At 37.0% G+C, this 12,476-nt stretch overlaps 1 protein-coding gene and 1 pseudogene across 1 annotated transcript; both read left to right on the forward strand.

Moving 5' to 3' along the window:
- Nucleotides 1-828: 828 nt before the first annotated feature.
- On the forward strand, nucleotides 829-2,189 carry LOC112189708 (probable choline kinase 2). Its single transcript, XM_024329061.2, has 3 exons — nucleotides 829-1,347; nucleotides 1,890-2,011; nucleotides 2,157-2,189. Exons 1-2 carry the CDS (start codon nucleotides 997-999, stop codon nucleotides 2,004-2,006), a joined length of 468 nt encoding a protein of 155 aa, XP_024184829.1. The 5' UTR covers nucleotides 829-996; the 3' UTR covers nucleotides 2,007-2,011; nucleotides 2,157-2,189.
- Nucleotides 2,190-8,331: 6,142 nt separating this feature from the next.
- Nucleotides 8,332-12,139, forward strand: LOC112189707 (annotated as a pseudogene).
- Nucleotides 12,140-12,476: the final 337 nt, after the last annotated feature.

A 12,476-nucleotide genomic window follows, 5' to 3' on the forward strand; every position in this document is an offset into this window, starting at 1 on the left:
TCCTTTTCACTGAAATTGAATACCCTTTTGGCTCTTTTTTGCCTCAATGCTACTCTTTCTTTCTTGCAGGCAACTCCTACTTTTATGAAACTGTGCCATGATTATAATCATAATCAGAGTAGCAATCTAGAACGATGGAAGATGCTCCTCCGTACCCCATATTTGTTCGATTCAAATGTCTCCAAATTCCCACTCTTTGCATCATCTTCACCATTTCGACAACTCAGGATGGTGCTTCATTGTGTATAATAGCTTCCCCTGTTCTTGATATTGGGTAATCATTCTTGTATTAAAGTTTTGATTTTTGGATTTTGATCCAGTTCAGATCGTGTGATTTTGTGGTTTTATTGTGATCTTATGGGATGGTAGATTTGTATTATAATGATGCTTCTGTACTTATTTTTTGGAGTTGTGGACTTTATCCTTTGAAACATACAAAGTCTTGGGTTCATTGTCTTCTTCAGCATGAATTAGGAACTCATGAATTCTCTGCATAATACATTGCTGAGATGTAGGTCTTCTCTGTTTGCTTTGACTATGAGAGTACTCATTATGATTCCTCTATTGCAATTGTTTTGCTTCTCAGGGAGAACATTCCTGCAGTGTTACATGGGCTCTTAAGTTCTTTTAATTTACCCTATGAGTTCATGATTTGATTGATCAATCTCAATATTTATGTTTTCCATTGAGAAACCTCTACTGCCTAAGAAGATTGGAAACTGTAAACCTACAAATATCATTGCTATTCTCTATAGTTGCTTTTTGTTTGGCTACCGTGAATTGGCAGGAAGCAGAATCTATGTCAATGTTTGCGGTTGATTTCAATTTCTTGGTTTTATGTCATCATGATTGAACTATATATTCTCGTTTAATCACTCTAATGTTTTTTTTTTTTTCCTTTTGGATCAGACAACCCTTTCTACATTAAGATCTTGAGTTGTTGCTTGCATAGTTCTCATCAAATTTTGGTGTGGAAGATCACGTTGGTCATTTGACATGGGTGCCATGGTGAATTCCATAGATAAAGACGACCGTATTCCAAAAGAAGCCAAGGAGATTCTACAATCATTGGCTACCAAGTGGGAAAATGTAGGTGATTCCACTGCCTTGCAGGTCATCCCTCTCAAGGGTGCAATGACTAACGAGGTGTTCGAAATAAAGTGGCCAACAAGCACCGGGGAAGTCTCCCGAAAGGTTGTGGTTAGGATTTACGGTGAGGGTGTTGAGGTGTTCTTTGACAGGGATAATGAGATCCGAACATTTGAATACATGTCAAAGAACGGTCAGGGACCTCGTTTGCTTGGCCGTTTTCCTAATGGCCGAGTTGAAGAGTTCATCCATGCACGGGTACTTCATTCCAGTGTTTACTTATCTTTTCTATCATTCTGAAAATAGTGGCAATGCTTTACAAATTGTAGACAATTAATGCTTTTTATTTCCCCTAATATTATCTGTATATATGTGTGTTTGTAAAGCAGTGTTATTGGAATTTGTTTGAAACCTATGTTGCTTATATATATGGACTTCTATTCTACTCTTGCAATTTTAAGACCGCCTACAATTTTTCTTCATGCTCTACCTGAGCTTAGGAGTATATAGTATGGCCATGTACTCTTTTCCTCAAAGCTTAGTATGTTACTGGTCGAGATCAACTTTATTATAGATAGTTATTTTCTGCGATTTTTTCAGTGCCATTCCTGTGTTACAATTATGTTTAGTGGTAGTTAATGTATGAGAATTATAACCACACTCATTTTAGTTCTAGGTTAAATGGCTAAATTGCATAGAAATTCAAAATTGAAGATTTTATACATCCTTGAATGCGTGAAGTACTTTTATTCCCTTCCTGAAAAATGTGCTACATCTTTCTTTTCAATTGTGAATTTCAGACACTTTCAGCATCTGATCTACGTGATCCAGATATATCTGCTCTTATAGCTACTAAAATGAAGGAATTCCATGATCTTGAGATGCCCGGTCCAAAGGATGTCGTCCTCTGGGGCTGATTGAGGTACATTTCTTTGTTCTTTCCTACATTCTCTGTAAAATTGTTACTAATATTTGTATCTTATTTTGAACAAGGTTACAAATTGTCACCTACATTAATCTTCTATTGATTTACGATATCTGTAACCAACACTTTGTCAATGTTCCAGAAATTGGCTGAGTACAGCTAAGAGATTGTGTAGCCAAACACAGCTAGCTTGTTATGTCTAGTATGTCTTGTCGATCAATTACATAGCAATGATATTTGTAGACCTGATAATCCTTCTTTTCCTCATCAGGATATACGTTTTTCTGTGGATTGTCAAAATGTAAAAGGTGAACACTACATGAGACAGTTTCCTTGTTTATTTTTGTCTCTCAGTTAAACCAAGTGCAGTTCTACCAAAAGTTACTTCTATCCAAAGGAGTAGTGATGAAGTTTTCCCAAAGTTGTGGAGTTGGAAGGAGATGGTACGTAGTATTGCTGATATTGATAACCGTTTCATGGACCACAGCTTTGTGCAACCTTTGCTTGTGGTATTTACCAATACTTGCGTGCGTCTGAGGTGAAGAAAAGGCCTTCCACAGATTACATGGCTTGTGGAGGTAATTGATCTTTGTTGATAGCTTGACATAGTTATTAATTAGTCTGTGTACATGGAATAAGGATCAGTTTTTTACCTTTAAAAATGGACTTTCTTAGAAATAAAGAAGAAAGAAAATACAATTCACTGATTCAAGTTTGACTGCAGCATATAATTCAAATTGTTATTGAATAGATTAAAACTTGTCTTTTTTTTTTTAGGGATTGTTTGGTGGAAGAACTGAAATAACACCTGATTAGAGGGAGAAGTTCTTGTAGCGGCTCCAGCATGTGCAGTAACAAGGTCACAGTACCATTCTTAGCATGCCCACTCTTGCTGATGGAAATTCTAAGCAGTTTTCTACTCAGTAGCAAAATCCACTCTTGCAATAGGTTCTCTTTACTGTCTTTGGTTCTACATATCCATCCTATAAGTTTCTTCAACAAGCAACTCATTTTAGGTTTAGGGTTTCTGCGTTCCTCTTTAAACTTGGTTCTCGGTTCTCAAGATTGAGTTTGTCATTCAAAATTTGTTGACTATTCTTTATATCAGCTTAAGGGATATGTTCTGTTCTGCAAAAGTAATTTATTTCTTAATTATGAATTACAGAAATTATTTTTGCACAACATGTACTAGTCTGAGCCATGTACAGCGTGCCTTAAGTAATTTACTTTTCTTTATATACATACATATATATATATATATATATATATATATATACAGTGCCATAAAGATAGAATATTTATCTTCAAACTTTGAGACTACCGGTGAGCTGCTATATTCCTCAAATGAAAAAGGACGTTCGTGTTACTAGCAATTTTTCTTTTCCTGATAGCGTTGTTGTGCTTCCATGGTACCACTTACAACAGTTGTTGTGGCTCTTAGGCTCATGGAGTTTGATATATGTGGCCATCGTAAACATACTAGAGAAGAAGCTGGAGACTCCGAAGAACAAGGAATTTGGGAATTTTATAGTAAGTAATATCATAATATCATATAATTTATTTTAGAAAATTATCCGGAATGGGTATAATGAGGAGGAATGAATCACTTGGTTAGTGCATGCAGATGTTGTGTTCCTTAATCAAGTAATCAGTAATTTTCTCCCAGCCATTAAGCATTCAAGTTTTGTCAATAGAAGATAGATGTGTGTGTACAATTGAAGTGGAAATATTGAAATTAAGCAACTGTGATTAACTGCAATATATTTGATATCCATATACTTATTTGCTGGTCAGTGATCCTGATCAACTGTATTAGATCCTGATCAACTGTATTAAATACTTTCAAGGTGCATAAGTGAAAAGAGGGGTGGAGATTTTAATTATGGTTTTAATAGACTTCTAGAGAGATATATATCTATTTGAGTAAAATAATGAGGGATGTTGATTGGACTTTGGGTTTGGTATAAGCACAAGGCTGAGAAAGAAAAAAGAACAAAGAAAACAATTAATCACAAGGTCGTAAGAACTTACATCCTTCTTTGTTTGCAGAGTGTTAAAATTACTTATGTATTGATTGTTCATCTTATATTTTGTTCTCTTTACACTTGGCACATGATTTTGACAAAATACTTTATATTTCCAGAAAATATGAGGAGATCTGTGCACCTGGTTGAAGAATTTTGTTACATTACTTATAAAGTCCCTTATTGATAACACATGTTTTAAGGAAAGAGGTAAGACTTTATCCTACTTGGAGTGAACTGTGGGATTTTACCCAATGATTGTGACTTATATGTTGTTTTATACATTTTAGTGGGCAGTAAAGGCGTGCAAATCATATAGCCAAAATGATATTGACGAGGTGTGCATTGAAGTGGCTGATTATATACAGAGTTTGGTGTAAGACTTTTGGCTTCCATGATTTTGAGTAAGGCTAGTTTTTGCTTTGAAGCAAAGTTTGGTGTAGAACGTACTTTTGTAGTTGGTTGCTAATATGTTTCTAGGCTAGCCTTTGTAGGTTTGGGGTTTTATTTTGTGAATTATGTGGAATCATGAATTTAGAAAGAAAATTAATGGAAAGCCCCAATTTTTAGGTGATAAGAAATGTATTTCTTTTTCCAGCAGCTAGATGATTATTTGCACATCATTCTTATATTTATATGAGCTGATGTATATAAATGGGAAACAAAACACTAATGTCAAAGAAAACGATGTCAATTCAAAGATTACAAATCAGTACCTAAAACTGGACTGATGTCTCATGACTATGAACATATTGAAATGTCACCCAAAAATCGATGTACAGAAAACCAATGCACATCGATATCTAAACACCAAATCGTTATCTACTGTCAACGTACAAATCAGCTGTTATAAAGTAAACCGATTTACCATGAAATACAGGACATCGGTTTTGAAAAATAGAAATGACGTCTACAAAACTACTAGACATCGTTTCAACTAACGAAAAGCGATGTTCCTAGTAACATAAAACATCATTCTTAATAGATTAACTGATGTTGCCTAAAGGCACATACATCGTTCTCATGAGAATAAGGCGGCAAGATGCACGTAAAAATGGACACGAACATCTAGTATTTTTTGGAGACTGATGTCTATGAGTGTATTAGACATCATTTCTGAAATTGTAATCGATTTAAATGTTCACTTAGGTATTGTTCGAGATATACTTTATTAAGCATAAAATGTGAAAATATGAAGAATTAAATATAGTTAACATATAAGATTATGATGATTATAATGATTATACATCGATTTGTTTTTTAGAATCGATGTTGGTTGTTGTTTGGGACATCGGTTAAAAACGCGCTTATACTGATGTCTATATCTTTTACATCAGCCACAAAGACATCGGTTAGAATTTAGTTTTACATCGGTTCTGGACTGATGTAAATGAATAGAATTCTAGTAGTGTGTCAGTAACTATCAACCAAGAATTAAATCACATAGATTCAATTCACCATTCTCAAAAACACGAATTCACAGTAAGCATATAAACAAGGGAAAATCAATTCCAGCAGCTAACTACACAACTGAATCCCCAAAATTCTCAAACAACTTCCAACTGACCTTGTGATTAAACGAGATCAAGAACAGAACCCCGAACTTGCAGGTCTGCTCCCTGACGACGAACACAGCAAGCCAGAACCAGCTTAATCGATTCTGAGTTGGTCAACTCGGCCCAACGCTGCGGATTAAGCTCGAACGACCACCCTTTTGAGCCCAAGGTTTAGAGTTTCCTTCAAAGACAAATCAAAGACTCCAAAATCTTCGCCGGAAACACAGTGAAATCCGATATCACCCAAAAATGCCAATCCATCAGAACTCAACCAAATTTGAAAATCAATTATACCAGCATGTAGTGTGCGACGAGTAGAAGAAGTTTCATACCTCAAACAGCCCAGAAGATCGCCGGAAAAGTCGCCTGCGTCGGTGACAACGTCGAGCTCAAAACCAACCCAGAAACCAAATCATCAAAACTTAATCGATTTCAAAAACCAATTACACTAGAGTGTTGAGCATGACGAGAGGATGGACTTTCATACCACATGCAAGTAAAACGGTCGCCAGAATTTGCAGAAGATGTTGCCGGAAATCTTCAAACCTTTCGAGCTTCGAATCTCCCTTCATGATCCATGCATGGACGATCCACCGCCAGAGGCGTGTCGGCGACGGCGAGACGAATAGAACTGCGCCATTTCACTGTCGTGAGGTGGCCGGAGGGTGGCGTTCTGGTCGGGTTTCTCCCTCGGGTCGACGACGCGTTTCTAGGTCAGAGAGCTCCCAGCTCTCTCTCTCTCTCTCTCGACTGTTCTGGATCAATCTGACTTGGTCCTCCTTCCTTTAAAGTGAGATCGATAGTCCAGATCAAGCAGTACGGAGGAAATGGACGGTCCAGATCACTCCAAGATGATTTTCTAATTTCTTTAATTTCAAAACTTCCAAAATTCATAAAACTAAGCCCGGGTATCCGAAAAATTCCCCGAAAATTTTCACGGACTTGACGTGTCACGTACTTTATTATCCCATTCTTAAATCGAGGATTTCACCTTGTGAGAATTTCTAAAAAAAATATTCTCGAGCACCTTGATAATTACTGAGATTTTAAATAAATAACTTCTGACGATCGCAATTAAACTTGGTAAATTTTCCGGGGCTCACAGGAGGAAATCTTGGATATTGCCAAAGCGCTCTTCTAGCGCTACCCATAGCTCTCTTGCATTCTTGATCGACATATACTCCAATCTGAGTGCTTTGTCCATATGACGTCGCATCAAGATAACTGCTTGAGCATGCTTTGTAGGTGTTCGTAAGAACACAAGATCCGGGTTAGGTGTCTGGATTATGGGTAATATTCCCTTTGAAGTGAGGTGGTTCTCAACATTGGTTACCCAGCTATGGTAATCCGAGCCTGTTGAGTCAAGCATGGGAAAGTCGAGTCTAGGTTCATTCGACATCCTGAAAATAAGAAGAGAAGATATATTAGTTTCAGAGCTAAACTTCCACGAAAACTAAAATAATAAGATTTCCGATCTATGCTACCAAGAAATTAATTTCCAAGAATCTTTAGATTAGACCAAACAATGATGTTTTAATATGTCACAATTTCATGCTTGCGGACTCTCTTAGTCCGAATGAACACTCTTAGTTCATTGATTACGAACGCTCTTAGTTGGTTTATTATGAACACTCTTAGTTCATTGGTTACGAACGCTCTTAGTTCATTAAGCGTGAATCCCCACAATTCCGCTTATTAAATACTCAAATCCCTGTTCATATATTTCAAAATCTTGCATCAAATAAAAGGAATTTAAATACAAGAAAACAGCAACTTTAATCACAAAACTTACTTGTTGATTCGGGGCAACTTTAATCACAAAACTTACTTGTTGATTCTGGGCGAAAGTTGCGGGGCAGCAGATGCGCAGTGGGGAGGCTGCGGGGCGGAAGGCAGGGCTGCACAGGCTAGGGCTTGTGGTAGCTTGTGGCAGATTTTGGTGATGAGGGTTTTTAGGGTTTTTCTTTTTCTTTTTTCTTTTTTCTTTTTGGCTAGGGTTAGGGCTCGTACTGATAACGTGTTGTAGAGAATTGTAATTGTGTGTTTATTATTGATAATAGGAGCCTTTTATATAGGGAGTTACAAAGTACATAAAAGGCAATAGAATCTAAATACATTGAATACCTAGAACGTTCTCCTATTACAACTCTAAACCCTAGTTTGTAGAGGCACACATGGTGTCGACATCCTTCAACACATTTTATTTTATCGATTAAACTTTGTTCATAACATTCTCCCTTAAAATGCAGACATCTCTTCCTTTATGCTTCCTTGGGAGCATTGTATATGCATTCATATGGCAGGTCTAATGCAAAACAAAGCTTAAGGTGTAAGTTATTATCAGCATTCATAATTTGGTACTTTCATTTTTGTTTCATTCGAAAAAAATCCTACTCATCCTTTGCTATGCAAAACTACTAACAAATGCCAATGATAAAAAAACTAACTAAAATTTCTGATTCAAGGCTTTCACAGTTTCACCACATAAAAGGAATGGTGAAGAAAAATGATGTTCAATTAACAGAACAGTACAATGTAACATATAAAGTTTATTGCGGTGGGTTTTTCTATATTGCTGCTATATTCCCTATAAAATAAAATGATAGCCTTCTAATTTTTTTTTTCAGGAAAAAATTTACATATAAAAATTCCTGTTGTTACGACTCCCACTGACCTTTTCTTTTGGTCAATAACTACTAACTCTGACTTATATGAAATGAAAATGAAAAAAAAAAAAAAACAACCTCAATGTCAAATGCAGCAGCGAAATAAAGTCGAAGTCTCAAAGTTTGGAAAACAGAGAATGGCCTGGAAAGATTGAATTTTGGAACTCTGAATCTCATAGTCAACATAGAATGGAACAATATAATATATTCCCTAGTCTGACCTCAACTCCATAGCTGCTGCACAAGTCCACAAGATAAGAGTTTGTGTAGTTGGCCCCTTGACCACTTCAGCTTCTGCAGACTACAAAGTTTGAATCTTTCTAGTTTCTACCAACAGAGGCGAAGATGGACAGAAAGATCTAAACTTTGACCTTGACCTGCAGTAATAAATTGGATTATAAGGACTTTTGCTCTAGGGGGTTTGGGCCGGGCTGCCCTGCCCGGCTTACTGTGCCGAACCAGAATCCGTTTTAGGTAAGAATCAATACGTTTCCTTTATGCAGCTTCTTAATTGGGTTTTGCCTTTTACTATTGAAATGGGGAAAGTTTCTGGGCTTGTGATTCTGCATATTACTTGGATAAGGATACTAGTTCTTGAAGTCTCAGTGTGTTGACAAATGGAAGAGGCTCAAATAGATGAGGGTGTTAATGGGTGTTGTTTTGCATTCCAAATTACTAAGCTATTTCTTTAATTTGTTGATTGAATTTTCCGTACCTTTTTTGAAAAGACATTGATCTATTTTGCAGCTAAAATGGGTACTGAAACATGGGCATGAGTATTGAATTGAATGATTGAAGATCAGTTGCATAGCACATTAGAGATGAGCTAAGTGCTCAAGTATTGAATTGTCTAATGTTTCCCTGAAGAATTATAGACTCTATTGCTCATGGTTATGTACTTATCCAATGAATTAGATTGAGAGCATGCTTTTTTGCCCATAGGTATTGCATCCTTCTATAGTGGTTGTCTCTGAATCATGACCAATGAATCACTATGAAGTTATACAATGTTTTATGCGATTTGTGAGCATCGCTATATATGACTCATTGTGCTGCTCTGCTGTTGTATATGGCAATTATTTGCCTAAAGAGTGAGTTATGAGTTTACTTTTCTTCTCCAGCTGACTTGATAGTACGTTTAAATGTAGGTAGATGGGAGATGTTAAAATCAATCTATTTGAGCTGGGAAGGGCTTCATTTGGTGAATCAAAGACAAGAAGTCAAGAAAAACAATGGTGAGAGCGAGAACAAGAACAAGAGGAAGAAAGATCTGAAATGGCATATCAGACGAAATACAAAGACAAGATGGAAGTACACCCTCCACAAAATCCCTGAAAGGGACATCCACAAGAACAAAAAAGAGAGGTTATTTTGTAACTTTGTATCTAACCATAATGGTGGTTATTTTAATGCACTTCAACTATGTATGTATAAAAACACACACATGCACAGATATATGCATCAGATACATTGATATAGACACACTTATATAATGTAATGGATCTAGATATTACTCTTCTATTCAGAAGATAAGTACTATAATCTAACACTCATATTTTATGTTTTGTATTGACACTTCAGATTAATGCTTTGTCAAGTCTTCCAAAATCAATCAATGAATTAAGTCAGGTGACTCAAAACTTTCATCACTCATCAAATAGAAAATACATTATTATTGCCTTACACAGTTCTTTTTTGACATGCGATTTGGTTATTTTAATGCACAAGTCTTCCAAAATCAATCAATGAATTAAGTTTTTCCATGCAGTTGTTGCCCAACTTCTTCTTTGTATCTGTCTCAGTCTCTCTCTGTTCTCCAAGCAATGCTTCGATGTTCACTACTATCATAATCCTACCATCCTTACCTATCATCCTCTATTTCCTTTTATTTCTTCTTATGGTATTGTTCAACTTATTTCAAATATCCCGAATTGGCATGAATGCTGCCAACTCTTTCCAGGAAATACAGTGGCTTCTTTTGGAGCAATTAAACTAAGTACAAAGCTTACTTACCTATGTTGTGCTGGTTCAGCCAGTTATGCCCAGAAGGTGCCACTCCGAGACCCTCAGACTAAGAAACTCACTGACTTCACAACCCATTTCTCATTCATTCTCGACAAGGGGAGGTCTTGCCACATACATTGCATTTTCTCTAGCTCCTGTTGGTTTCCAAATCCCACCAAATTCAGCTGGTGGCTTCCTTAGCCTTCTCAACACCACAACCAGTGACTTCTCTTGGAACAAGATTGTTCTAGTTGAGTTCGATTCCTTTGTAAACACCGAATGGGATCCCCCATATCTGCATGTTGGTATCAATAAGAACTCAATTGCTTCTGTATTATGACCCCTTGGAATGCTAGTTTACATAGGGGAGACACTACTGATGTATGGTTTATCTACAATGCCACAACTTAAAATCTGAGTGTGCATTGGAGCTACCCAACTATGTCGAGTGCTGCAGAGACTAGCAGTCTCTCTGATTAGATTGATCGGATAAAAATTCTTCCTCAGTAGGTCACAATTGGATTTTCAGCTGGTACTGGTGACTTTGGGGAGCATAATATGCTTGTATCATGGGAATTTAGTTCAACTATTAAAGAAGTGAGTGGAAAGCATGCATAGTGGATCAATATTAGCATTAATTGTGGGTTTAACTATTTGCTGTGTTTTGGAAGCTGCTGTGATTATACCATTGGTTCTCATTTCTGGATCTTGTTACCGCTACCTAACAATTTCTCCAATGATAGAAAGTCAGGTGAAGGAGGGTCTGGTTCTGTTTACAGGGGCCACCTAGTTGAATCAGATACAGCAGTTGCAGTGAAGAAAATCTCAAGCAGGTCGGGGCAGGAAAAAAAGGAGTACATAACGGAGGTGAAGGTCTTAGCAGCTTGAGACAGCAAAACCTAGTGCAACTAATAGGACAGTGCCATGATGAAGGTGATGGTCAGTTCCTTCTTGTATGAGTTCATGCCAAATGGTAGCCTTGAATCTCACCTCTGTGGGAAAAGTAGGTCTACTGATATACTACCCTGGGTTGAGAAATACAAGATATCTCAGGGTTTGGCATCTGCATTGCTTTATCTTAACGAAGGCTGGAACAGGCAGCAATGCATGGTGCACCAAGATGTTAAATAAAGCAATATCTTACTCAATTCCAGCTTTGATGTAAAGATCGGAGACTTTGGGTTAGCTTGACTTCCCCAGACAACTGGATTGGCTGGAACACGGGGTTACTTGGCTCCAGAGTATCTAAGCACAGGTAAGGCTAGTAAAGAGTCAGATGTCCATAGCTTTGCGGTGGTTGCAGAGATTGCTGCTGGGAAAAAGTCATTGGTTCCTATTACAAATGATTCGGAAATGGGATTGGTGGAGTGGGTTTGGGACCGTTATGGAAAAGAACAGCTTCTTTTGCAAATGTCTGAGATAGTCAGTGGAATGTCTAGAGGCTTCGGCATTTGAAATATGATACGAAATAAGTGGAATGTCTGATGATTGTAGGACTGTGGTGTGCTGACCCTGATCGAAGTAAGAGGCCCTTAATAAGGTGAGCCGATCAAGTTCTGGACTTTGAGACAGAACTGCCCATTCTTCCAAAACAGATGCCAGCTCCAGTTTATCTTGTACCTACAGCACTGCGATCAGTCAGCTCCGGAGAACCTTTGAGCATGTCAAGCCTTCAAGAGGGTCGTTGAGGTAGGGCACCTCTGTAAAGATCACTTTTGTGTTTGCCTTTTGTTTTGGCATAAAATTTGTGATTTCTGTGAGAATTGATTTTTTTACTGTATAATAGATGCTATACAGATTATTGTACATAAACTTCCCAATGTTTCAGTATCATTTTACCTCTTTTTTTAATTTCAATGATTGAACGTTACATTAGATGATTAGAATGACAAAGTAAGAGTTTCAAGACCACTTCGGAAAACAAGCAAATAGAATGCGAGTAGCATTCAAAAATAGAGAATAACTGGATAATGACTGCCTCTGGTGAAAGAGTTGAAAAATAGTTTTTTTTTTTTTTTTCTATTATTATTTCGAGCTTGTTCATGCAGTCCAAAACTAATAATTTGGCAAATTCGAAGAACTTACAAAGGTCGGGAATTAGGGCAAAAATTTAAAGTTTCTTAAACTTAGTACTGTTTTTGTGTCATTTTCGGCCCACACGTATCGAACTTTTATATAGCTCCAGTGAACTAGAAACAAAATCCAGAATCAT

Source organism: Rosa chinensis, chromosome 2 (genome assembly GCF_002994745.2).
Source record: "Rosa chinensis cultivar Old Blush chromosome 2, RchiOBHm-V2, whole genome shotgun sequence".
NCBI classification, from domain to species: domain Eukaryota; kingdom Viridiplantae; phylum Streptophyta; class Magnoliopsida; order Rosales; family Rosaceae; genus Rosa; species Rosa chinensis.

Coding starts and splice junctions, on each gene's coding strand:
- LOC112189708 (XM_024329061.2), top strand. CDS start 997: ATGGGTGCCATGGTGAATTCCATAGATAAAGACGACCGTATTCCAAAA. Junction 1,348..1,889: donor AAGAGTTCATCCATGCACGG/GTACTTCATTCC, acceptor TGTGAATTTCAG/ACACTTTCAGCATCTGATCT.